This window comes from Psammomys obesus, unplaced genomic scaffold (assembly GCF_907164565.1).
Source record: "Psammomys obesus unplaced genomic scaffold, mPsaObe1.curated_primary_1811, whole genome shotgun sequence".
NCBI classification, from domain to species: Eukaryota; Metazoa; Chordata; class Mammalia; order Rodentia; family Muridae; genus Psammomys; species Psammomys obesus.
Window position 1 is genome coordinate 2,498,714 of NW_026591597.1, and position 24,246 is coordinate 2,522,959.

Genomic DNA, 24,246 nt, shown 5'->3' on the forward strand with positions numbered 1-24,246 from the left:
TTAGGCAGCTCACAATTACCTGTAACTCCAGCTCCAAGGAGATCCGATCCTCTGGACACCTGCATTCATGTACACACAAGCACACACACACACATGAAATAAATCTTAAAAAAGAAAAAAAAAAAAAAGAAAGAAAGCAAAACTTCAAACTCACAGGTGCAGATAGGGATGTAGATTTTCTTATCTCAGAGTGAGTTGGGACCAAATCAGCAGAAGTTCAAGCTTCCCCAGGCAAGATGAGCCACCACCTCCTATCACTGTGACTGACAGTGAGCCCAGGAAAGAGGGGAGGAGGGGTGAATAGGATTTCAGTCTGTCACTGGAACCTTTCTTTCCTTGGGCCCTGGAGCATATGGCAGGTGTTCTAAAAACTCCATTCCTGCCTCCCCGGGCTGGCTGAGCCCATCAACATGTGGGTGGGGGCGTCTGCCTCTCCATCTGGAAGGCCCTCTTCCTCCACCATGGCGACAGCAGCACAATGGAGTCTCCAGTGTGAACCTTGCAACCCCGCTCCCCAGACAGACGCTCGGGGAGAACTTCATGGCCCCAAGGAAATATAAGTCCCCTGCCCCCAACAGGCCCCGATGCAGCCCACAGATCACAGAGGCAGCAGGCCAAAGGCCATGGTGTACCTGAAACACGATGCCTGCTCTGCCCTTCTCCGATTGAGAAATCTCACAGACCTCTGCATCTCTTCCTGAGATGATAAGATGCTACAAAAGCCTGGGCTCTGGGCAAAATTAGCTCCCACTGATAACTGGCAAATTTTAGCTGGCCTGGATTTGAGACAACTTACAATAGGGTGGATGTCCTAGGTGAAAATAACACTAGGTTTGGGAAGCTTGAAAGTTACTCTCCTGTCAGGCACTTTGGCATTTGCCTGTAATTCCAACACTGTGGAGGACCACCAAGCCCGGGAGCAGACGAATCTATACAGTGACTTCCAGACTCACCAGTGCTACAAAGCAAGAGCCTGTCTCAAAAACCAACCAACCAAACAACAAACCACCCACCCACCCCCACCCACCCACCCAACAAACCAACCAACCAACTAAGATCTAAAACTGCTGTGTGGTATGCATACTTACATATATGCATAGATACATATGAGTGAGTGCATGTGTGCGTGTGTGTGAGTGTGTGTTTGAGGACCACCACTGAGTGACAGTAAACGATGGGGCTTAGAGCAATGTGCCAGGATCCGACAAAGGCACAGCAGAAAGCGGGTGCTACCCTCCTATAGCATCAGCTAGGAAATACTCAACAGCATAGGGTAGTAACCCAGCGTAAAGAAGAATGTAAAACCCGACTGCAAGTTGAGTGTGAAATGTTAATACTGGATGCCAGGGTAACGTCCTTAATGGCAGCTGTCTAGTTTGAGCCCAAGACTTCAGGGACGCTTCACTCCTCTGCGCCAAGGGCAGCACAGAGAGGTGGAAGCCCGGTTCTGAGGGAGTCCCCAAGCTTCACTCATTTTGCTGTTTCCACAAATGCTCATATGAGGACTTATGGTGCGCCAAGCTCTTTTCGCTCTCCGCAAATCTCTGTGCGTAGTGCGCATGTGTTTGCTTGTGCATAGGGGCATGTTGTGTGCGCATGTGTATGAGGTTCTACCGGTTGATGTTCAGTGTCTTCCTCGATTGTCCTCTACCTTATAGAGCGAAGCACTTATGTGGGTGCTGGAGATTCGAACTCCCAGCAAGCGCTTTCCCCACGGCGTCATCCCTAGTGGGTGTTAGTTCTAAGGACATGATCCTGTGTGTCTCTACATCTGTGACCTCAGCTGTGCAGAAGGATGGGGGTGGTTTCCAACAGGGGTGGGTAGCCCACGTCTACAAATGCAGCAAGAGGCAATGAAGGCAGAGGGAGCACCGGATGCAAAGGTCTATAGTGGGACAGAGCATCACCAGGGTGGCTGCCGTCCAGGGAGAGATGAGCAGAAAGGCATGAATCCAGAGGGAAAAGAGCTTGAAGTCTGGCCATTATCTTGAGGCTCTTGATCCATCACAGAACAGTTTTCAGGGGCAAGGTGACATAGCAGACCTGTGTGGTCAGGAGCTCATTCAAGCTTCAGTACAGTGATAGAGTAAGTTTCACCCAGAAGGACAGATGGCCAGAGATTGGCTGTTTATAGTGAGACCTCTTTGGAAGTTGTAGACCCCATACGGAATGTGCTCAGGCCTGAGGACTACATCATAGACCCAACTTAGAACCAAATAAAGCTCTTTCACCTCTAAACAGCTCTGAAAACACTGAGTGGTAGGGCCTAGTTAGAGCCTTCATGGAAAGAAGCAGGAGGCACAACATCAAGGGCACAGGCCTGGCATCAAGCAGCTACGGTCTCAAATACTGTCTGTCATGTACTAGTTGGGCAACCCAAAGCAACTTTCTAAGCATCTCTGAGCCTTCATAACATGGGGTACCAAGACTGAATTACTGTGTAGATTTATTAAGGTCATGCTGTGAATATCCTTATTATTTTATCTGGTATGTTATAGGTACACAAACTAACGGCACTTATTAAGACAATTCACACCCAGCAAAGGATGAACAGAGGCCATGGAAAGCTCACAGAAATCAGAATGGCGTAGCAGCAACTCGGCTAGCTGTGGATGTTTCTACTTACTTGCCAGCAGGAGGCAGGAGACAGCCACAGTATACAGCTGCTTGGAGGTGGTGATGTTGTACTGGTCCATGAAATGGTCCAGAAGGTAGATGGCCAGGTGCCGGGCTGAGGGGCATAGGTGGCAGTGTCTGCTCAGCAGGGTCAGAATGTCTACAAAGAACCGACGGTTCTTCAGGAGCGGGGAGTGGGCGCGGAAGGTGGGCAGCTTCAGTTCCTGAAGGAAGGGGAACAGAGGAAGGTCAAGGACGCTGAGACCCTGGGCCTGCCTGTGGACTGGCAGAGTGGGCAGCGGTTCCCTCTACAAACTCATTCCTTTGTTTCAAATCTCAGATGGTGACGCATCTGTTCTAGAAACTCTGGACCAGTTCCTATCAGCCCTCCCTCAGCAACAGGCCCATTGGTATCATCATGATGATAGAGAAAGCCAGGCATTTCCCCAAGAAAGGCCTTGCGGAGATACTCAAGGCAATGAAAGAATGGTGGCCTGGAGGCAGGGCCCACATCTAAACTCTGGGTTCACTGCACAGCTGAGTCATTTTCTCCCTTGGTTTCTTGTCAGTAGCTGAGGTTTAGAAAAAATGTGTGCCAAATGTCTAACACACAGGAACATCCCTGCTAACTCCCTCCGTGCATAGGATTGAGTGATCATTTCCCCCACTTTGAGGAAAACAAAACAAAACAAAACTAAACTAAACTAAACTAAACTAAACTAAACTAAACTAAACTAAACTAAACTAAACTAAAAAGTGTTGCTGGACATGACTGTAATCCCCGTAACCCAGGAGGCAGAGGCAGGAGGATGACTTGAAAGGCCAGTGTGTTCTATGCAGTGTGTTTTAGACAGACAAGGCAACATAGCAAGGGCATTCCTCGGTAAAAGCAAACAGATTTGAAAGAAGAGCTCAAGGAGCCAGCAAGTGCTGTCCACCATGATCGCTAATAGTTGACATTCTGCCTCTGTCTCTGTCTCCACACACAGTTTCCCACCACAGGTTCTCAACACCATGATTCTCCTCTCTCCAAGAAGATACCTTCCACTTCTACACTGCCATGTTTTCTGAATTTATCTGATGAACACAAGAAAAAAAAAGAGAGGAGAGAAAGAAAGAAATATTAAAACAAGAATGTGTTTGTTTGTTTTTGAGGCAGGCTTCCTACTCTATAGTGCAGGAGACCTGTTAGCTGCCATGGAGCCGAGGCTGGCCCTGAAATAAAGCCTGCTACCCCCATCCCAGCTGCTGGGATTTCAGAGGTAGGCCATCAAATCTTATTATTTTTCTTGAGATTTATTTTTATTTTATGTGTATGAGTATTTGCTTACCCATATGTATGTGCTGTGTGTGTGTGTGTGTGTGTGTGTGTGTGCGCGTGTGTGTGCACACACATGTCTGAGTACATTCCTGATACTCTAGGAGGCCCGAAGAGATGCCTGTGATCTGCTGGGAACTGAATGTGGGTCCTCTTCAAGAGCAGAAATTACTCTTCACTGCAGAGCCATCTCTCTAGTCCCCCACCTCTTTCATTTTCTCCCCCTCCCCTGCCTTAAAAGAAGGTACTATGTATGTAGCCCAGGCTGTCCTGGAACTAGCCATCCTCCTGTCTCAGCCTCCCAAGTTCTGTAATTACAGGTGTGCACCACCACACCCTGCTCCAACAAAGATTTTTACAATTTTTTTCATATACCTAAGATATTTGCCTTTTTTTTTTTTTTCCAAGACGAGGTTTCCCTCTGTAGCCCTGTGTGTCCTGGAACTCAGAGATCGGACTGCCTCTGCCTCCCTGGTGCTGGGATCAACAGCCTTCCCAGCTCTTTTAACCGCTAAGTGTTACCTGTGCTTTGCAGGGCGCTACTGAACAACCTTCCCTTGCTGCATCTTCTGAGGCAAACTCTTATACTTCTTTCATAGCTTCCTAGCTGTCCGGACACACTTTAGTAATCCTGGCACTCAGGAGGAGCTAACATTCCAGATCTGACCAAGCTACACAGTGAGTTCCAGACAAGCAAAACCCAAAACTAGCAACTTTTCTAAAACAACTTTTCTTTGCTTCCTGTCTGATTTCCCCCTGCGTCTGCCAGGCCCAGAGCTGTACCCTGAAGACATTTTCCTTCCTCCGTTCCTCTACAGTTAGTTATTGGCTGCCGTATTCACACTGAGGTGCTGGGGTTTGGAACCTGCACTAAAGGAGTTTGAACTCCTGTAGTGGCCACACAGAGCCACCAAACAATGTAGATAAAAAGCTTACAATGTTGGCAGAGCATTTTCTTAATTTAAGCTGAGAATAAAATGCCTCCATGGCTTCCAAAATAAAATGTTGATCTACTCATGGTGGCTCACACTCTTAATCCCAGAGGCTGCCGGGCTAAGGAGGGAGTTTGAAGCCAGCCTGGACCAATTTAGCAAGTTTGAGAGCAGCTTAGACTACACTGTAAGAGACTACCTCAATAAACAAACAAATGATGCCAAGCATAGTGCCTCACACTTGTAATTCTTGCCCCTGGGAGGTGGAAACAGTAGGATCAGGAGTTCAAGGTCATCCTGGACTACACAGTGAATTTGAAGCCATCTTGGGTTATATGAGACCTTGTCTCAACAAACAAACAAACAAACAAACAAACAAACAAACAAGCTATTTGCTAAGTAATAGAACTACTGAATTATGAACTCACAGCAGCTGCCAGGGCCTGCACTGGGTCTGCACAAGAATGGGCCTGTCAGGCGCCGAAGGAGGGGCTCAAAGAGCCTCATCCCTCACCTCTGAATCTGCTACTGTTGTTAAAATTCCTTTCTAGGGGGAGAAGTTGGTCTATCCTTTCTCCTGAGGTCTTACCTAATAAGCGTTACTCAGGCAGAGTTCACCAATGAGTTTGTTTGGCTTCCTTACAGAATATAGATGAAGAGTTAGTCTTCCCTCGAAAAAGCCCCCTCTGGAAATCCCTGATCCAGAAGGGATGACGGCTTCCTATAGGCTGGCAGGTGGAGCCACCCTGCCAGAGGCTCACTAGGCCTACAGACTCTCGCCCTTCCCAGAAGCCATGGGCACTTGGCAGCATTGTTTGAGACAGGTGGTAGAGAATGGCTACTTAGATGAGGGAATTGTGATCTCAAATAGGTATAAACTGGCAACAAGCCTGGCTAGGATAATCCTTTCACAATAGAGCATAGCTGAATGTCCCCCAAGAGTAGTGGGCACTTGGCTCAGAGAACACTTACTCATGACGGCATTGAAGGAGAGGGAAAGTCATCGCCCTCAGTTGTGGGCCCACTGGTGACTCCATCAGGCTCTAATGGACAGTTCCAGTCTAGTGCTCACACAGATGGCTCTGGTTAAACTAAACGATTCTCACACATACACACACACACACACACACACACACACACACACACACACACACACAGCAATGTGCCGTGACACACACATATGAAAACGACAGAATGAAACCCATTATTTTCAAAGTCTTTTAGTCTCCAGTCCCCTTGCGAATTCAGTAAAGCCATGGGATTAAGGGACCTTTTCCAACTAGGTTTCTTCATGTGTCTAAGGAATTTATCCGGGCTCCATGCATCTTCATAAGCAAAGCTCTCAGGCTGCAGAGCTAGCTAGCTCTGATCTTGACTTCTCAACCTCTGAGGACAAGCCAGAAGAGAAGCAAGGGTCGGGAGACCTGAACCCACACTTCGGCCGGGCAAGGACTCCCTCTCCTCAGGCTGTCATACATCCACAACTTTCACTGTGACACAGCTGTGGTTTTGTTTCTCTTAGGTCTGTATCATGACTGGAATTGCTGACTCGTGGGGCGACAGAGTGTGATAGCTTTGCCAGGCTGCTCGCCACAGTAGTTTTCCTAGCTAAGATCCCCAATACCTAATATACAAAGGATCCAGTTTGTCCACATCCTCGCTTACACCTGTTTAAAACTTTCATCTTTTGGGTTTTTTTTTTTCCTTCAATTTTTAATTATTCTTCATCCCAGGGAATGAGGTATTATTTCCCTGTGGTTTGGTTTTGTTTCCCTAACGCTCAGCAATGATCTGCATTTTTTTCATTTGCTTACTGGCCATTTTAAGTCTTCCTTAGAGAAATGCTTTTTTAACACTTTGCCCATTTTTATTTGTTTTGTTTTTAAGATTTGTTTTTTATTTTGTATTCATGTATATATGTATATGTGTGCAGGTGTCTACAGTGGCCAGAAGAAGGTATCAAATCCCCTAGGGCTGGATTTACACAGGTGGCTATGGGCTTCATGGTTGGAATTGAACTCAGGTTCTCTGGAAGGGCAGCAAGCCCTCTTAACTGCTTAGCCGTCTCCCCAGCAGGAAAGTTCAGTTTTAAAATCCCGCTTATAGTTCTTTATGCTGCTTCTGATTTTGGAATCATATTCTAGATACCATGGATTTGTCCAAAGTCATAGAGTATTTACTCCTGTTTTCCTTTAAGAGTTTTACAGTTTCAAATCCTACATTTAGGTCTGAGTCTGCCTTACTGAAGTTATACCCCCAGTGCCTAAAATCATGGCTCATGTGTAGAAAGAAAGGTCTGTGATACTGAGTAAAACGAATGAGTTCATATTTCTGGTGAATGAACGAACAGACACTTCTTTCTAGTTCTGATCTGCAGCTGGTTGAGCAAACGGTTAGAGGGGCATCATGCTGGGTACAATAGCAGGACCCTTGTCTAGCATGTACTTGGCGCTGGGTTCGATTCGCAACACCATTTTTGAGGAGTTTGTTGAAATAGAATGGAAGTGCTAATTTCCTTGCTGTCACTAGTAACTGCTCATAATTCCTTGACTGCTAATTTCCCTCCTCAGTTTTGATTCTCTTCTGCTTCCCTATTTAACAGAATAGTCATTGAGGTGTGTGTGTGAGAGAGAGAGAAGAGAAGAGATAGAGAGATAGAGATACAAAAATACTGCTCCTTTCCGCCACTCGTGAGAACTCAGCTAGCCCAGAATGGTACAGATCTGGCCCAGAGGACCAACAGCGACTGTTTGAGTGTGAGTAACTCAGTCTCAGAGGTGGTTTCAGCCATCAGATGGTGGTGATGCTACAGATCCAGTGAGACACATTATCGATGGCCCAGCAGCATGTGCCAAGGCCCAGCCCCCAGCATTTCTTAGTTCTGTGCCTGCAGAATGGGTGTAGTATACAACCTAGCCTCTGCCTCATCTTCTCTCGGCTTCAGCCTGCTCATTCACTTCTCCACTTTGCTCTCCTGACTCGGGAGTTTCTACAAAGAAAACAGCATGAAGGTCGAGAGCACTGAGATATTCCCTAAATAAACAGTACCTAACCTACGTCAATAAGAAAGCAAAGTGGGTAGGGTCCCAGCTCTGTGTGATCTAAGAAAGTCTGTCCTGCCCTTGGGAAAACGAGGAGGCCGAGAAATGTTTAGAGTAGGGTTTTTATCTGCCTTTCATAAGATCTCTGCACCAGCCAAGTCCTGGGCTCAAGCCAGGCAGGCAGCAGCCTTGGGATTGTAGCTTCCTCAGTATCGCTCCCACCCTCCAGCAGCCCTCACAACCCCGCAGGCTGCCTGGGTATTTCCTGTAAGCGCGAGGCTCTAAATTCAGGCCATTGGTGTCTGGCAGGCTGCAGCTGCTGTATTAGCCTTTGCCAAATGACCTTTGCCCGCGCCATGCTACCCTCATCAGGGTAGCTCAGCCACAAAACACAAGTCAGATAATGCTAGGTCTCAGCTTCCGTCCCTTGGAGCAAGCTCAGCGCCTTCTAGATCCCTCCCTCTTGCCAAGCGAGAGGAGACAGCTCCACCGAGCACCCTGTCTGTCCTTTCACAGGAAGGCTTTTTTACTTTGAGCAGCTTCTGGAGGAGGAAGCATAAAGAAAGGCACATAAAAAGGTAACAGAAGGCAGTGCATGCCAAGGGGCAGGGAAGAGCAACGCTTCTACAGTAAAGACTAGGTACCGGCTGCCAAGACCCTGACAGCCACAGCTGGTTCTCTGAGATTTTTTTCCTACTTCACCTTGACCCTCGAATACTTAAATGCCATTTCCTGAGATGGACTCTTGACTTCCCTTGTTCTGAGTGGGGATCTCCATTCTTTCCTCCCATGCTGTTTATTCCTTTGAGCTCCCTTTCCCTTTTTCTTGAGAGGTGTTTTTTTTTTGGCCTCAGACTCGCTATGTGGCTAGAGGTGACCTTGAACTTTGGATCTGCCTGCTTCTACCTTCCAAGTGCTGACAGATCACACAAGTGTGCGCAGCAACAGTTGGTTTACGTGATGCTAGGAATCCTGTGTGCTAGGCAAGCAGTTACTCACTGACCTACATCCCCGGTGTTTGTTCTTCGTGGCCAAAACTCTGCTTACTTAAGTGTCTTCCCACTGAGCAATAGACTCCAGAGAGCCACGGCCAGGTTCTACCTGTACAGTTTGCCCCAATTTAATGGCTGACACATGAGCAGGTGTTGAGAAATGGATGTGGAGTGAAAAAGAATGGCCGTCCTTCCCCCGTACCAAACACTCCCCGCCGTGTGGAAAGCCGTGAAGTCAGCTCTGGCTAGTTACTAACTTTGGGTATGGAATTCTGACTTTCAGCGACCTTGTCTGAGAAATGCCGGCCATGTTGCTGTAAATGTAACAGATTTGGCACACACTAGTGATCCTAGTGAGAATGGAGAATGGCCCTTCCCTGGAGCTGCGTAATCAAACTCCAGATAAGTGGGGTTTATCTGAGGCCCGAAGCCTAGTGGAAGGCTAGACAGGCTCTCAAAGGAACTTGCTTTGTGTAACATGGTACAAATTTTACTACCTTGGGGTGTATGGACAGCTGGGGCCAAGGAGGCCTCTGGTGAAAAGGACAGCTGTCTATTAGCCTGCTCTGTGGGGCCCCCAAACCAAATGGAATTAGTCACGCTGAGCCTGGGCTTCTTCCTGTCCCCCCACCCCCCCCCCCCCAGAAGTGTACTACTTTGTGATAGGAACAGCAGTGCAGGACTTGCAGCACGCTTACCCCGTTTAAGTTTGAAAGTCCAGCTGATTGTGTCGCTAACCCAATTAGCGGGGGAGAGGCACTCATTACAAGGCTTTGCCCTAAGGATCTGCATTCTTCATTCCCCAAGCACTCTTGACCTAAGCCTTCTAGGGCTGCAGCAGCTTGGCTACAGGAAACAGGCCTCGCTGGCGACTGGCCTGGATTTCAGGGACAAAGGAGCAGCCTGCCCTGGGAGGCTTGCAAAGCCCTCTCAAGATCAGGCAGGCACTTGGCAGTCAGCAACAACCAGCTTGGCAGGGTGGGCAGCAGGAACATGGCCAGGCAGGGTGACCTTCCTCTCAGTGACAGTACAGCCAGCAGCAAGCTCTCAGGGGGGAGGGAACAACGGGGACAGACGGCTGCAAGGGGCTTCCTGACCATCCCTGCTCTCCAGATGTTGGTCCCTTATCACCTGAGCCAGGCAGGAGTGCTTTCATGCTTTCTGTCCCAGGTGCATGTAGCAGATGGAGGCCAGGGACAGATGGTCATGGTCATCAGAATTCAGGGAAATGTACCTTCAAAAGACCTGCTTTTGTTATGAGTTTTCCATTTGTTTTTTTTAATAATTATCACTTGCTAAAATAATAATTCTTTTTTTTTTGTAAGATACACACCAAAATGTTCACAGTGGTTATCTGGGCATGGAGATGAAATGGGCCAAAATTTTGCTTTCAAGCTTTTCAACATTGTCTGAATTAAAAAAAAAAAATCAATATATAATTTCATAATTCAATTACTAGATTTCCAGCTCAAAGCAAAAAAAAAAAAAAAAAAAAAAAAAAAAAAAAAAAAAAAAAAAAAAAAGGATGGAGAGGTCTAAGTCACTCCTGTATTGAGGCCAGATTCAAAGGTTCTATCCTCCCCCTTTCATTAGTTTTTTAATTATGAAGCTGCCACACTTAGCAAGCATCCCATTGCACCCTCCGACAATGAACAGAGCGTGCCAAATGCCTTCCTCAGTGGTTTCCAACCCCTGAGTAGTTAAGTTTTATGTTCACTGATGAATTTTAAGGTTTATTTGTATGTATGTTTGTGTATGTGGGTGTGTGCCTCCTCGAGTTTATGAGCACTACTTGTGTGCAGTGCTCTTAGAGGCCAGAAGGGGGCGTCAGATGCCCTGGAACTAGAGTTACAACAGCTACCCAGTGTTAATGCTGGGCATTGAACCTGGGTCTCCTTCAACTGCATCAAGTGTTCTTAACCCCTGAGTCATCTCTCCAGCTTTTCACTGAAATACCCAAATGATCCTTTCTGATTACTCATTCAGAGGGATTCAGCATAAAGGGCAGTGGATTCCCTCAGAAGATAAGATCCCACAACAGCTTCCCGTTTCCCCACTGCAGAGCTTCTTCGACATTTTCAATGGCTGCATAGTATTTCATGGCAATGTGCCGTGAATCTTGGTTTTTAGAAATGTGGGCTGCCTCTCTTCCCTTGGCCCTCTGTTCTCCCACTGGTCTTTAGAGAGGCCTTCCCCAACCACTGTCCCCTATGACAGCACCTCAGGAGTTTCTCACCACCAGCAGGTATTTCTAACAAAGTGAATTCCCTCCATTTCATGAAATGGACTTAACACTGAGTTAAGTCAGTAAGGGCTAATGACTACCTATTGACTCAGTGAAGGCATGTGTGAATAAATGAATGGAATGTCTGGGGGAAATCCTTTTATGCTCTCCTTTTCCCTCAGGCTCCTTTCGATATCCTGCATCCTTCTCTGGATAAGCAATGTGGGGGTGTCAGTGTCCACAGAAAGACTGCCCCCTGCTGTGACATGGGGGCCCACACAAAGGCCAGGAAGAGCCTTTCAGAGGGAAAAGGGAGGTGGTGATGTCAAGTCAGGCTTTATTTCTTTAGAACCACTGATGCTGGGGCCGGGGAGATAGCACATGCCTGATGGTCCTCGGGACCCACACTGTGAAAGATGAGGACCAAGAGCTGTAGATGTCCTCTGACTTCCACACATGCACACACATCTGTGCTCACATACAGATACACACACACACATACACACACACACACACACACACACACACACACACACATGCATACACAGAACAAGTGAAAAATGAACGCAATATGTACTTAAAGAAACCGCTGGGGCTCTCCAGTAGAAAGAGAGTAACCCCAGAGGGCAAGTTCAGGGAAACAGGTAAGGAGGCATGAATCACAGCCTCCACAAAGACCCCGCTCTGAGTTACATGCACAGACAGTGGGGGAGCCTGGACAGGTCTGCAAAGATCCCACGTATGTGCCCCTTCCCCTCCGCCACCACACCTGTACGGCAGCATTGACCTTGGTAGGGACGCAAACTCTTTTATATCTGTGCTGGGCTTAGAAGTGTGGGCACCGCCGGTGTGTGGGGCCAGGTGCAGGTGCACAAGCCGGGAGCTGAGAGGCAGCTATCACTGTGGCTGCTCAGCCATGGAGGTTGCTGACACCTTGAAGGCCAGTGCACTGTGAAGTTCATTCAGTCACCACTGGCTTCTTCGATCTGGGGGGGTGGAAACCCCTCTTATTCGCCCTTGGAGTCCTGGGCTGCATTATTTTCTTCAGACATCAGTTTAAAAGTCTTTGCCCGGGGCTGGAGAGATGGCTCAGAGGTTGAGAGCACTGGCTGCCCTTCCAAAGGTCCTGAGTTCAACTCCCAGCAACCACATGGTGGCTCACAACCACCTACAATGAGATCTGGTGCCCTCTTCTGGAGTGCAGGTGTACATGCAGACATCACATTGTATACATAATAATTAAATAAATAAATAAATAGATAGGTAGATAAATAAATAAATAAATAAATAAATAAATAAATAAATAAATAAATCTTTAAAAAAAAAAAAAAAAAAGTCTTTGCCCTGCCAGGCTTCTGTCAATAACTCCCTAAGCATCTCAGGCTTTTCATCCATTCATGCCCACCGGCTCACTCATTCACTCTTACTGCCCTTCATCAACATACTGTTAATGGCATGGGGATGGGGACTTAGGCTCGGGTCCCTCAGCTTGTAACCCCGATACCTGATACAGAAGAGGTGCTCAACACTTGTCTGAAGCTCCCATTTTTGAGAACACCACACAGTAGCAGAACCGCATGGGTGAGGACAAGCGATGTGCTTATTGCAGTAGGCAATTGTAAAACTCGTGCAGACCGGAGGTGAGGTATGAGAAAATGGGTGAACTCAAGTCTTGGAGAAAGGGGAAGCATTTTTCTTGCCTAAGCACAAACAGGAAAGGTGCTGTCTCTGAAGAGTGTAAGCCTCAAGAAGAACTAGAAGCGCGGGCAAGGTAGCATGATGTGTATACATGAAAATATCATAATAAGACCCACTATTTTGTATGTTACCAGATATATGAAAAAGACCATAAAAAGGACAACAAATTATCTATCTGCCTATCAGACACTTCAAAGGCACTGTTTCCCGATGTATGCGATGTAGGACATAGCCGTCTTGTGACATGCTTCCAAAGGAAAAGGATTCTATGGGTTTGGGAAGCAACACAAAAGCACGTATCAACACAGTCCCTGGGACATTTGTTCAGCGGAAAAATATTTATACAATTTTGGGGAACTGTACACTAAATTAATTTTGCCCTAGAATACCGCCTGGACCACCTCCTTTTGGGGGAGCAGGACAGCAGTATTCCGGAAAGCCTGGACTGAAACAGTGCTTTCGGGGGGGGATTGGCCGAGGGGCACATGCACGTGCTGGGAAATCCCAGAGCATCCACAAGGCGGGGCTCTGGTGAAAATCCCTGGCTCAGTGCTTCATAATCTGATTCCCCTAAACCCAGAGATTTATGAAAAGCCTTCGGAGATTAAGAAGCGCAGCTTCCGACTGCCAAACTGCCTTGGTAAGAATTTCCCTGTGGCCACGGTATTAGCAGCTTGAGAGGGAGCTTTGACAGGCTGTAGAAGCTGGTATGAGGAAGCCCCAGGCAGCCAAAGGTTGGGGTGCCTACCAAAGGTACAAGGACCAAGGTACTTGGACTAAGTACTTGAAGGTATTTAACCCTTTAACTACACACCCGTACCCCCTCTGATGCTCACTAATTTATATCTCACAATATGCTGGTGGCTTCCATTCCTCTGTAAACACTGGCCTGCTACCTCCATGGAAATCTTGTGCTACTGCTTGCTGGACTGAGGGACATGCCACCCCGAGGCAAGGAAAAACAAGCCTTTCTTTTTACTCCTTGAAATCCTGCTCCCCAAGCTTCTACACCTCTCCCAGGACTTGATGTATGTTTGGAATTTTCTTCAGTACGACAAACAATTTTACATGCCTTCTGATAAATAGAGTGCTACCTGACAGCCATACAGACAGACTGAAAATACAACATCTGGGAGCTTATATATTTCAGAGGTGAGGAAGCCCCACGTACAACTAAAGTGGCCAACAGGAAGTGGAGACTTGCAAATCTCAAGAGGAAAATGCAAGGAGAGGGGGTAGGGCTCTTCAGAGGCCTCTCAGCCGGGCCCCAGGCTCCCCTCCTCCTCTCAGCCTACTGCTTCAGCCCAAGGAGGCATTTTCCTCCTCTGCAGCCACTATTTCAACACTCTCCAAAAGCCAACAGTGCCGGCAACATCCTGTTCTGCGGAAGTTGGGCTCAACTTCCTTCCAGCAGGGTGGGAAGTTATGCCTGTGACATCTGTCCCGCTGGCCCCCTGGACGACTCAGTGAATGGCAGATGGGTGAGTTCCACGCATCTCCTCATTCCTGAGAGCCGCCGTCACTGACCCTCACTCAGTACCAGGCTCAGCTAGGATGGCCGACAGTGACCGCTCATGTCTGCTCACCCCTCCCTTGTCTGCCGTCCCACTTATGCCCCTGAGACCTCCAAACAACCCCACAGATAACATGCAGGGTTCTCTTTCATCACCCCTGACCCCAAGGTCTTCAAGTCAGCCAGCTTCCTGATATGAGCACATCCCTCATCCCTCCTGGACTAGGATACTCCTCACCCCCATACACCCTCTTATCTAGGGTCAGACCAGTGTGACCCTGCTTCATCGGTGGCTCTGTAACTGACCTAATCTGTGCAACTCTTTTCTCTGGGTCCCTCTTCCATCACCTCCTCCTCCTTCTCTTCCTCTTTCCTGGCTCTGTCCCTCTCTCTCTCCCCACCCCCACGTCTGCTGGGGAGTGAACCAAGGCCTGCACAAGCTAAACAAGTGCTCTGTGAGGGCAGCCATCATTGCCACTCTTCTGCTGAGGCCTCTAACGTGCCTCACTGATACTCCTGGCTGCTATCACTCTTCTTCCTTTTACAGCTTCTCCTGGGCACCTTAATGTGAAGCCCACCATGGATCAATGGGAAATTAACTTCCACCATTACTTCCGAGCTGGGGTTCTGCTCCCCTGACCCCTCACTCCTGAGTCTCTCAAATGATGGACAGCCGACCACATGGGCCAGTAATTCCTCAAGACCGGCTTACAAATAGAGAAATAGAGGCTCCTCCTTATGCAGCATTCAACAGTGTCCCCCTTCAAACGTCTACCTGGAACTTCAGAATGTGACCTTAGACACAGAATCAAGTTAAAATGGAGTCATAGTGGATTAGGATAGTTCCTTTAAAGAAAAGAACATAGGCTGGAGCAGTGGCTTAGTAGTTAAGAGTGCTTGTTTCTGTAAAGGATCAGGGTTCAGTCCCTAGAACCCATACTGTGGTTCACAGCTATCCATAAGTTGAGTTCCATGGATTCAATGCCCTCTTCTGGCCTCCAAGGTCTGCAGGCACACAAGTGGTCTGCAGACATATATGCAGGCACAGCACTCATACATATAAAATAAGTCTTAAAATTTTCTTAACTGGAAAGGAAAACAGACCGAAAGGAGACACGGTAAAGAGGAACAGAGGGAGCATCTCGTTAAGGCAGCAGGAACAGGAGAGATGCAACTGGAAGCCCACCAGAGGCTGGGGGAGGCAGGGACAGGTCCCCTTCTGAGAGCTGACACCGTGATTACAGCCCAGTACTTCAGTACCAGCAGAATGCAGTTCTGCTCTTTAAAATCCCCAAGCTCCTTCTTTGTTATAGCAGCTCTACCAATTACATTCATCTCTTAAACGCCTGCCTCGGGGAATCAAGAAGGGTTCAGGAGATGGCACTAACTCTTCCTCGTACTCTGCAAGTCAGTTCAACAAGGGTTAAAAAGGGCTCTACATCCAAATCATAGCAGCTCCTGGTGCTTGGTGTGCAGTCAGCTGAGGGGAAAATAAGAAATAGCATATAAAAGGGCTGCTGGGAATGTTTGAGCAATTATTTCTACCTCTTCCCCCTCTTCCTTCCTCCCTTCTTCAGACAGGGACCTCATATATCCTAGGCTGACTTCCAACTAGCTATGTGTCCCAAGATGACTTTGAACTTCTGATCTTCCTGCCTCCACTTTTTGAGAACAGGAATTATAGGTATGTACCATCACGCTATTTTATATGATGCTGGAGATAAAATCCAGAGCTTTGTGTATGCTAAGCAGGCACTCAGCCACCTGGGCAACATTCTCAGCCTCTCTGAAGCAACTTCCATAACTAGATAAAACTGTGGGCAAAGCAGTCTCGGGCAGGCACCCTGTAGGTGCCCAGTAAACACCAGCGACTTCTTTTATTTGGCAGCGTGTCCTTCAAGATTGCTAGATAGTGTTTCCTTCTGGGACTCTCCAAGAACAATGTTTCCTGTGAAAACTCTGGGCATGCCCAGTCACAGAGCTCCTATATTCCAACCAGGGAGCAACATGCAGGCTTTTGCTTCTGTCCACTGGTTCTCTTGACCCTAGTGCCTAAACCTAACGGCGGGTGCTCTTCTTGTGCTGGTTCACACTCCACTGCCTTGGATGGCTGCAACACCCCTAACAACCAGGCTCCAATAACTGGAGCCAGCATGCCTGCCGCACACTCTTTCACAGTTCTTCCATATACTTTGGGGATAAGGTCTCTAGGGAGACCAGTGCCCCAAAAGCCAAAACTCCTGGTCCATCTTCCTATCTTCCTCCAAATCAACAAGCCAGTTGCTGTGGGGCTCATACATTGCGTGACTGTGACATGCTACCCTGGGCTGTGCTAGAGAAACTCCTTCACACCTGCCTCTACCTGCCCTCACCTTTCAAACAACATCCTCTATAGTTTGTCAGTACTCCCCAGGCAAAGCCTCTCACCTGTTGTACAGGGGCAGTGTGGGGAACGGTGAGGGGTGAACTTCGTGGAGTTGTACTAAACTTTCCAACCTACTAGCTTTGTGGACCAAGTTAAATTATTCCGTTCTCTAAACTTAGCACATCCCAATCTGGAAAGTCATGGGACCCACTCAAGATAGTTGTACAAGGGCTTAGCAACAGAAGGGAAATCCATCACTTAGCAGACAGTTGAGCACTCAATAAATAGTGCTTATGGACATCAACTTCTTAGCATACAGTAAGCACCCATTAAAGGGATACTGTCATTACTCTCTCTTATGGCCATTAATATGTGGCTATAAGTGGTTTTATATGAGTGTCCTTAAGTATGTATGCTAAGTAAGGTTCTTGGAGCAGATTTTGGGATATGGTTTCCCCTGGCAGAGCATCAGGATGGCGGGTTACATGCGGAGCTCATTAAATGCTGCAAAGAGGCTCCATAGTGGGCCACACTGAGCGCCGACAAAGATAAGATAGTCCAAAGTTTGCTTCCCCTACCCTCTGACTCAGAGGCAGCAAAGCCTAATGGTAGATGGTTTGACTTCTTCCCTCCTGCCTAGAATCTCTACCCTGAGAAATATTACCTCCTGGGTGGTCCCCATCCCTGGCAAGGTATCCCCCATCGATCTGACGAGACTTCCCAGAAACAACTTCACAGTTAGTTTTTAAAGCAACTATAAGGTCTGAGCAAAATTTTACAAGATTATAGTCTTAGAAGGCTAAAGCAGGAGGATGGCAGGTTTGAGGTGAGCCTGGGCTCCATCGTGACCCTGTCTATAAACACAGAGAACCATGAGAACTAAACTCTGCAATACTCAGGGCGATGGAGAACTATCTCTGTGGCTGGGTTCACGGGATGGTTGTAGCGAGGAAGCTGAGAAGGCAGGAGTGCTAAAGTGCTCAACCGAGTCTTCGTTTGCAGCTCCCTCAGAACCAAAGCTAGCAGGAAAGGAGACCGGTTTTGGCGCCAAGTCAAAAACTTTGTACAACTTATACCCACCTTCTCACACAGCTCGGCGTTGAGGAGGCAGAGGCAGGTGGATCTCTGTAAGTTAGAGACCAGCCTGGATGACATAGAGTTCTAGTCCAGCCAGGGCCACACAGTGAAAACAACAACAGAAAAAGCTATGTCTTGGCTAAGGCGGAACTCCAGGACAGCTGGTGGCAAGGTTTCACAGATCTAACTTTCCTACTCACTAGGGGCCTTGGGCATACATTTAAGGTCTTGAGGCTGGTTTTCTATGTAGTTACGAGTACCTGGGCCACCTGTCTCTCTAGACTGTGGTAGGAGGGAAGCCTTGGGAGGCGACTGTGGGCTGTAGTGCACAGTCCTTGGTTGCATAACATATCTGTGATGAGCATGTCCTAAGCACCTCCTGCTTGGGAGGAGAAGCTGCAGTCCTTGCCCTCAGAGGCTAACCGTATGGAAGGGAGGCAGGGACAGGTATCCCTGTGGCTTGCTGGCCATCAGTGTAGGGAATGGGTGAGCTCGACAAACCTTCTTGTCTCAAAATATAAGAGGAGCAAGGCAGAGTGGTACATGCCTTTAATCCTGACATTTATGAGACAGAGGCAGGCAGATCTCTGTGAGTTCAAGGCCAGCCTGCTCTACATAAGAATTCCAGGCCAGCCAAGGCTGCATAGTGAGAGCCTGTCACACACATACACACACACACACACACACACACACGGAGGTGGAACAGACAGATAGGCACAGAAGGGAAGTGCAAAATAAATTTGTCTAAAAAAATTTTAATAGATTAAAAAAAAAAAACAAGGGCAAAAAACCCCCAACAAATAATAACAAAAAGTCACAATGGTTAGCTTCAGAGTCAGAAGTGCTCTAAACCGATTGGATTTTTTTTTTTCCTTGTAACCAAAAATATTCACACTGGAAAAGATAAGGCTGTCTATGCGATCCACTCTAATGACTCCAGAGTCTGGCACCATCTGCTCCAGTGACCTGCAAGGGACCCCGAGCCTCAGCATAATTGAAACTCTGCTTCCAAAGCATCCAATTACCGAGTAGCTGCCACTTGCAGTACACACTGCAGTGCCAGGGTTAAGAGGGGGCAAGAGTTTCCACCAGAGACTCCCAACAGCCCCACTCAGCTCCTCACAGGGCTTTGGGCCCATTCACTGAGGCAACTGGGGATTCATCCGCCTCTGAGAGGCCTAAGACAGTGACCTTCCCCTCGCCTTTCTCTTTGGGGGTCTTCTCACTCTGGAGTCCCCTTGTTTTTGCGTGCAGCCAATGAGACATCACTTTTAGCTAATCCAAGGTCACTGCATTTTTAAAGGGGGTTCTATCCGGGCCAGCAGCAGCGAAGTTACCGTGAAGCGGGCATGCTCACCGGCCACAGTGTGCGCTGGTGCACCCTCTTGAGGATTTGAGTGGTGACATGCAAGTGTCTTGCGCTCGCGTATCTTGTCACATGCAACTCCATTTTAGGAATTTATCCCTAGACAGACGGGAAGATAAGGCTCATCGCCACAGCGCCATAGGCAATGAAGCGATTCTCCTGAAATAACCCAACAGACATTCAGGGGAAGGATGGCGGATCAGAGTGTTCTAACAGACTCCCGAAAGGCAGAACAGCACAGGTTATTGGCAAAAGCATCCTGTTAGGCTGAAAAGCGAAGAAGAGGGCCTGGGTCACTCCACTTACACACACATAAAACTCTAGAAAAAAACAAACAAACTAATTCTAAACTGTAACAGTTTACTTTTGATCAGGGACGGTCTAGCGTAGGAGGCAGGATTGGACGACTGAGAGGAACAAGGTTCACAGAACATCCATTGTCTTGATCGTGCTAGTTATGTGTTCATACTCATCCTTGAAAACTCACAATACACTGTAAACTGTATGCACACTTCAGACCTGTCCGCCATAATATATGTCAGTATGTCTGTCACACTTTTTTTGGTGTGTGTATGTGTGTGATTTTTTTCGAGACAGGATTTTTCTGTATAGCCTTGGCTGTCCTGGACTCACTTTGTAGAACAGGCTGGTCTCAGACTCACAGCAATCCACCTGCCGCTGCCTGAGTGCTGGGATTACAAGCATACTCCACCGAGCCCAGGGCATCCACCACACTTGAACTTGATAAGAGCAAGTATCAGAACTTTGTCCTACAGCAAAAAGAACAACCAAATCCTGGTGCAGCCATGAAGTAAAGCATTGTGCATGATGTTGGCGATGAACACTTAAAGGCAGGGGTTAGGCATAGCAGCTTGCTAATCTCAGGACTTGACGCTACAACAACAGGAGTTTCACAGGCTCACTGGATTTATTTTCTTAAGTGTATATGGAAGTTCTGTCTGTCTGTATGTTGTGCTCCACATGAGTGCAGTACCCAAGGGTACCAGTAGAGAGTGCTAGATCCCCTGGAACTGGAGTTACAGATGGTTGTCAGCTACCACGTTGGTGCTGGGAATCAAACCCAGGTCCTCTGGAGGAGCAGAGCAGCCAGTGCTCTTAGCCACTGAGCCAACCCTCCAACTGCTCTTGTGTTTATTTTTTGCAGTTTTTCAAACAAACTCCCCCACCACCGTGTGTGTGTGTGTGTGTGTGTGTGTGTGTGTGTGTGTGTGTGTAGCTCCACATGACCTCATTCTGCCAGGCGCTCACATTCTAGAAAAACCTCTGACTACATTCCTTTGCCCAAGCAGTTGAATGACTGAAGGAGACAAAGACCCAGTCAGGGGCACAGGCTCAGGGCCAGGGCTAGCCTTAGGAGGTGTACCTTCACTTCTCTATCAAGGACAGGCTTTGTCAGCAACCAGGGTGCCAGCCCAATTGTTACATCCCATGCTTCAGGGCTGGAGGGTCACATAAAGGACATGTCCTCGTCTTCTCCCAGGGACAAGAAAAGAGTCCCTGTTCACATTTTGTACTGTCCTCTCACGAGACACTTACAAGGAGTCGGGCCTCAGGGTACAGGCCTGTCACTCCAGCTATTTGGGAGGCTGGGGCAGGAGAATTAAAAGTCAGGCTAGCCTGGGAAGCTTAGTAAGACCTTGCCTCAAAACAGAACTTAAAAAAAAAAAAAGCTGGGTGGCGGCAGCACATGCCTGTGATCCCAGCACTTGGGGAGGCAGAGGCAGGAGGGTCGCTGTGAATTTGAGGCCAGCCTGGTCTACAAAGTGAGTCCAGGACAGCCAAGGCAGAGAGACTGTCTCAGAAGGGAAAAAAAAAAAAAAAAAAAGAAAGGAAAGCAGGACTAAGTGGAAGAGCACTTGCCTAGTATATATGAGGTCGTCAGTGCCATTCCCACTCCGAATATACAGACAGGATGCAATGTGGACAGGGGCTACATAGCTAGACAGCTGAAGGAATGCCATTTGGGCCCTCAACAGGTTTTCATCCTTCTTGAGCAGTCAGTCTTCCATCCTGGCTGCATCTTCCTCTTGAGCAGCTCAAGCCAGCTTAAACTTCAGCTCTTCAGTTCAGACAGCAGGACCACCGTCTCTGTCCTATATAATCTTAAGTTATATTCACTTCCAGGAAGGAGCCACCGAGGACAGCTGCTTAGAGGGACGCCGAAAACCACAGCCGTGAGATAGCCCCACTGATATAAGCAGGCTAGCACTTGTTGAGGCTATCACTGGGCAGACTCAACTCTTTTTTTTTTTTTTTCCAGGATGTCTTTTTATTGGAAGGAGTGGGTGTGTCTCTGATGTATGGAAAATGGCCCTTTGTGTACACAGGATTTCAGAACCCAAAGAGGAAACAGAGTGGAAAACCCAAATGGACAATAACCAAGCTGAGCTGCTTTGCTTATTGGCCAGCTTATTTTGTTCTTTTAGGGAATTCAGTTTAGGGTCTCAGGAACACTGGGCAAGCCCTCTTCCACTGAGCTGTATTCTCTACCTTTACGTCATTATTTGTTATTTGTTTACTTTGTGTTTTTGAGACAAGGTATTACTCTGTAGCCCGGGATGGCCTGGAGCTTTACGTAATGCAGGCTGTCCCTAAACTCAAGGCAGTCTTCCTGACCTAGCCTTCTGAGTGTTGGGATTACAGAAATGAACCACCGTACTGGCTTTCCTCTGTTCTTTTTAAAGTTAACTTTTGAGACAGGGTGTCAGACTTGCTCTGTAGCCTAGGCAGGCCTTGAACTTTCAGTCCCCCTGCCTCAGCTTCCTGAGGAGTGTGTTTGAAGACCTGCACCATTAGGCTTGGCTCCTAGTCAGAGTTTTGAACATGGACTTGGGTCACGTTTTTCATTTAGGAGAAAGACTCGGCCTAGTGTAAGGAAATTAATGGAATTTAAGAGAAGGAGCTGACAAGTGACAACAGCTTACTCTGCCTACCCACGGGCATGCGGTGGCAGAGGCCACGTTTCAAGGCAAGGATTATCTTACACGGGTGAGACACCAAGCATGGCCAAGATCAAAGAGGTTGTACTTGACAGCAGCCCCTCTGAATGCCCAGAGTGAGGCCAGCACCTGCAGCTGCTGTCTTCTGGGCATGGCTTAGAAAAAGCATGGTTCCTTGAGACCACAGCACAACAAAACAGACTACAGCATCTTGAACAACAGAGTTTAAGTCCCTTTCCGGCTCAGCTGATGTTTTCACTCTTTGCTAAAATATTTTTTTTTTCAAAAGTGACTTTAAGACATGTATTTACACTGTGCCTTACAGGTCCCTATGGCAAAATGGGATGAATCCCAGCAATGGAACCAAGATGGGGGGGGGGGTGTAAACAAGATAATATATGAAGAGATTCTAGCAAGGTGTAAAGTGTATAGTAAGTACAGCAGCCAAAACAATATCATCACTGAACGAAACCTTTGTTGTCGCTGTTTTGGAAGATAGCAGTATTAAATGCAATCGCAAACTACTAAATATGTCTGTGTCCTTTACTGATCCACTAGTTAAAACAACATGGGGATATAGCTTGGTGGGAGAGTATTTACCTAGCAATCACTGGCCCTGGGTCTGATCCCTGGCAATGCAAAGAAAAATGAAAGCATAGTTTCACAAAGGCAAGGTCTTCTCAGAGTGCAATGAAGTAGTTTCAGGAAGTAGGAGAAACGTGTCTGCTGAGCAAGATCTCAATCTAGGGCAGGATGAGCAGATCCTAAGGCACCCCATGACTTCCATCCCAGGAGACAGGGAGGAGCTGGTGGAAAAGCTTTTAGGCTTTAGGGTCTTATGAGCCCAGAAAGCTAGATTTACTGTGTCATGTCAGTGTAGGGGATCGCCTTGTGGCATTGGGAGGGATGAATCTACCCTGAAACAGGTCTTCATGCAACCCAGCATTAACTCACAGGCATGAGGAAGGATCCTCTAACATCTTCCTTGCTTGCATTCACCCCCTTCTTCTAGTTAGAGACTAAGGGCTAGAAACTGACCATAAATCCGCAGGAGATGAGAGCAAGATTTGTCTGTATTTGCTGATTGTTCAGTTGGAGGTAAAATTCAGGAAGGAAAATGGATTCCCCCTGGCTGTTTGGGAAATATTATTCCTATTTCTCAATAGGTAGTCGTTTCTCCACGCTACTTATAGTATACCTTGGCCCAGGCCAGGACATCTGCTTCTGTGGCTAATTATTTTCTTATGATGCCACCCAGCATTATCTGAGAGGACAGTATCCAGATATTTAGGGAACTAAGGAGGTATTTCTCCTTGGTCCTGTGTCTGACCATGCAGCCAGCACTATGGCCTGCTCCAGCCTAAGCAGGAGCACCACTCCTCAGTCTAATGCCAAAGACCAGGTATAGGGTTCCAGAAAAGCGCTTCTCTACAGCTATTCAACACATCTGGGTGAAGTCCCCGGACTCCTTTCTCTAGCTCCTCAGCTTGATGTGCTTGTATCAGGTAAGGAAGCAGTCCCTGAGTTCTCTCTACACCAGACGCTGCACAGGGAATGTGGAGGCATAGTGCAAACCTCATGCCCACAAGCTGCTCACAGCCTCCTTTGAGGGAGTAGTTACTGCGTGGGTGAAAAAGATCACAGAAGAAGTAAGTGCAAGATTAGTGGGGCTGAGACACACAGTGGGGAGGACGGACAAAAGCTTGCAGGATGAGAAAGGTGAGCCTCAAGGTAAATGCTGTCTGTGCCCTGCTTCTACGCGCATCCCAAACATGTGGAAACCAATTAGGTAGAAGATTGAGGACTGTATTAACTTTACGCTTAGGAGGATGCATTTTCTGAGGGGCACAAAAAAAAAAAAAACAGCTCTGGGATTAATTCTCGTGCTCAAGAGGGTGTGGATCATAAAAAAATATCAGTACCACTCTCCTCCATGCCTCCCAGGTGGTCAAGATACACTCCTTTGCCATGTTCAGTGCACAGGTGAGGAGCAAACCCAAGCCTTAGCTGAGCACACATTACATGAAAGGGTCCACTGCTATCCCACAATCCTAAGGCAGGACCCCAGCCACATACCTTCCGCATAGCTCATATTCTTAGATTGCCTCCCTTGATCCTTACAGTCCTATAAAATATTTCTCCCC

The 24,246-nt window shown here is 47.6% G+C and overlaps 1 protein-coding gene across 1 annotated transcript in view; it reads right to left on the reverse strand.

Annotated features, from left to right (window-relative positions):
* Nucleotides 1-24,246, reverse strand: part of Ccnjl (cyclin J like) — a 48,986-nt gene that overhangs the window by 20,855 nt on the left and 3,885 nt on the right. The window contains exon 3 of the mRNA XM_055610674.1: nucleotides 2,627-2,840. Within this exon, the coding sequence (XP_055466649.1) occupies nucleotides 2,627-2,840 (214 nt within the window). The remainder of the gene's footprint in view (nucleotides 1-2,626; nucleotides 2,841-24,246) is intronic.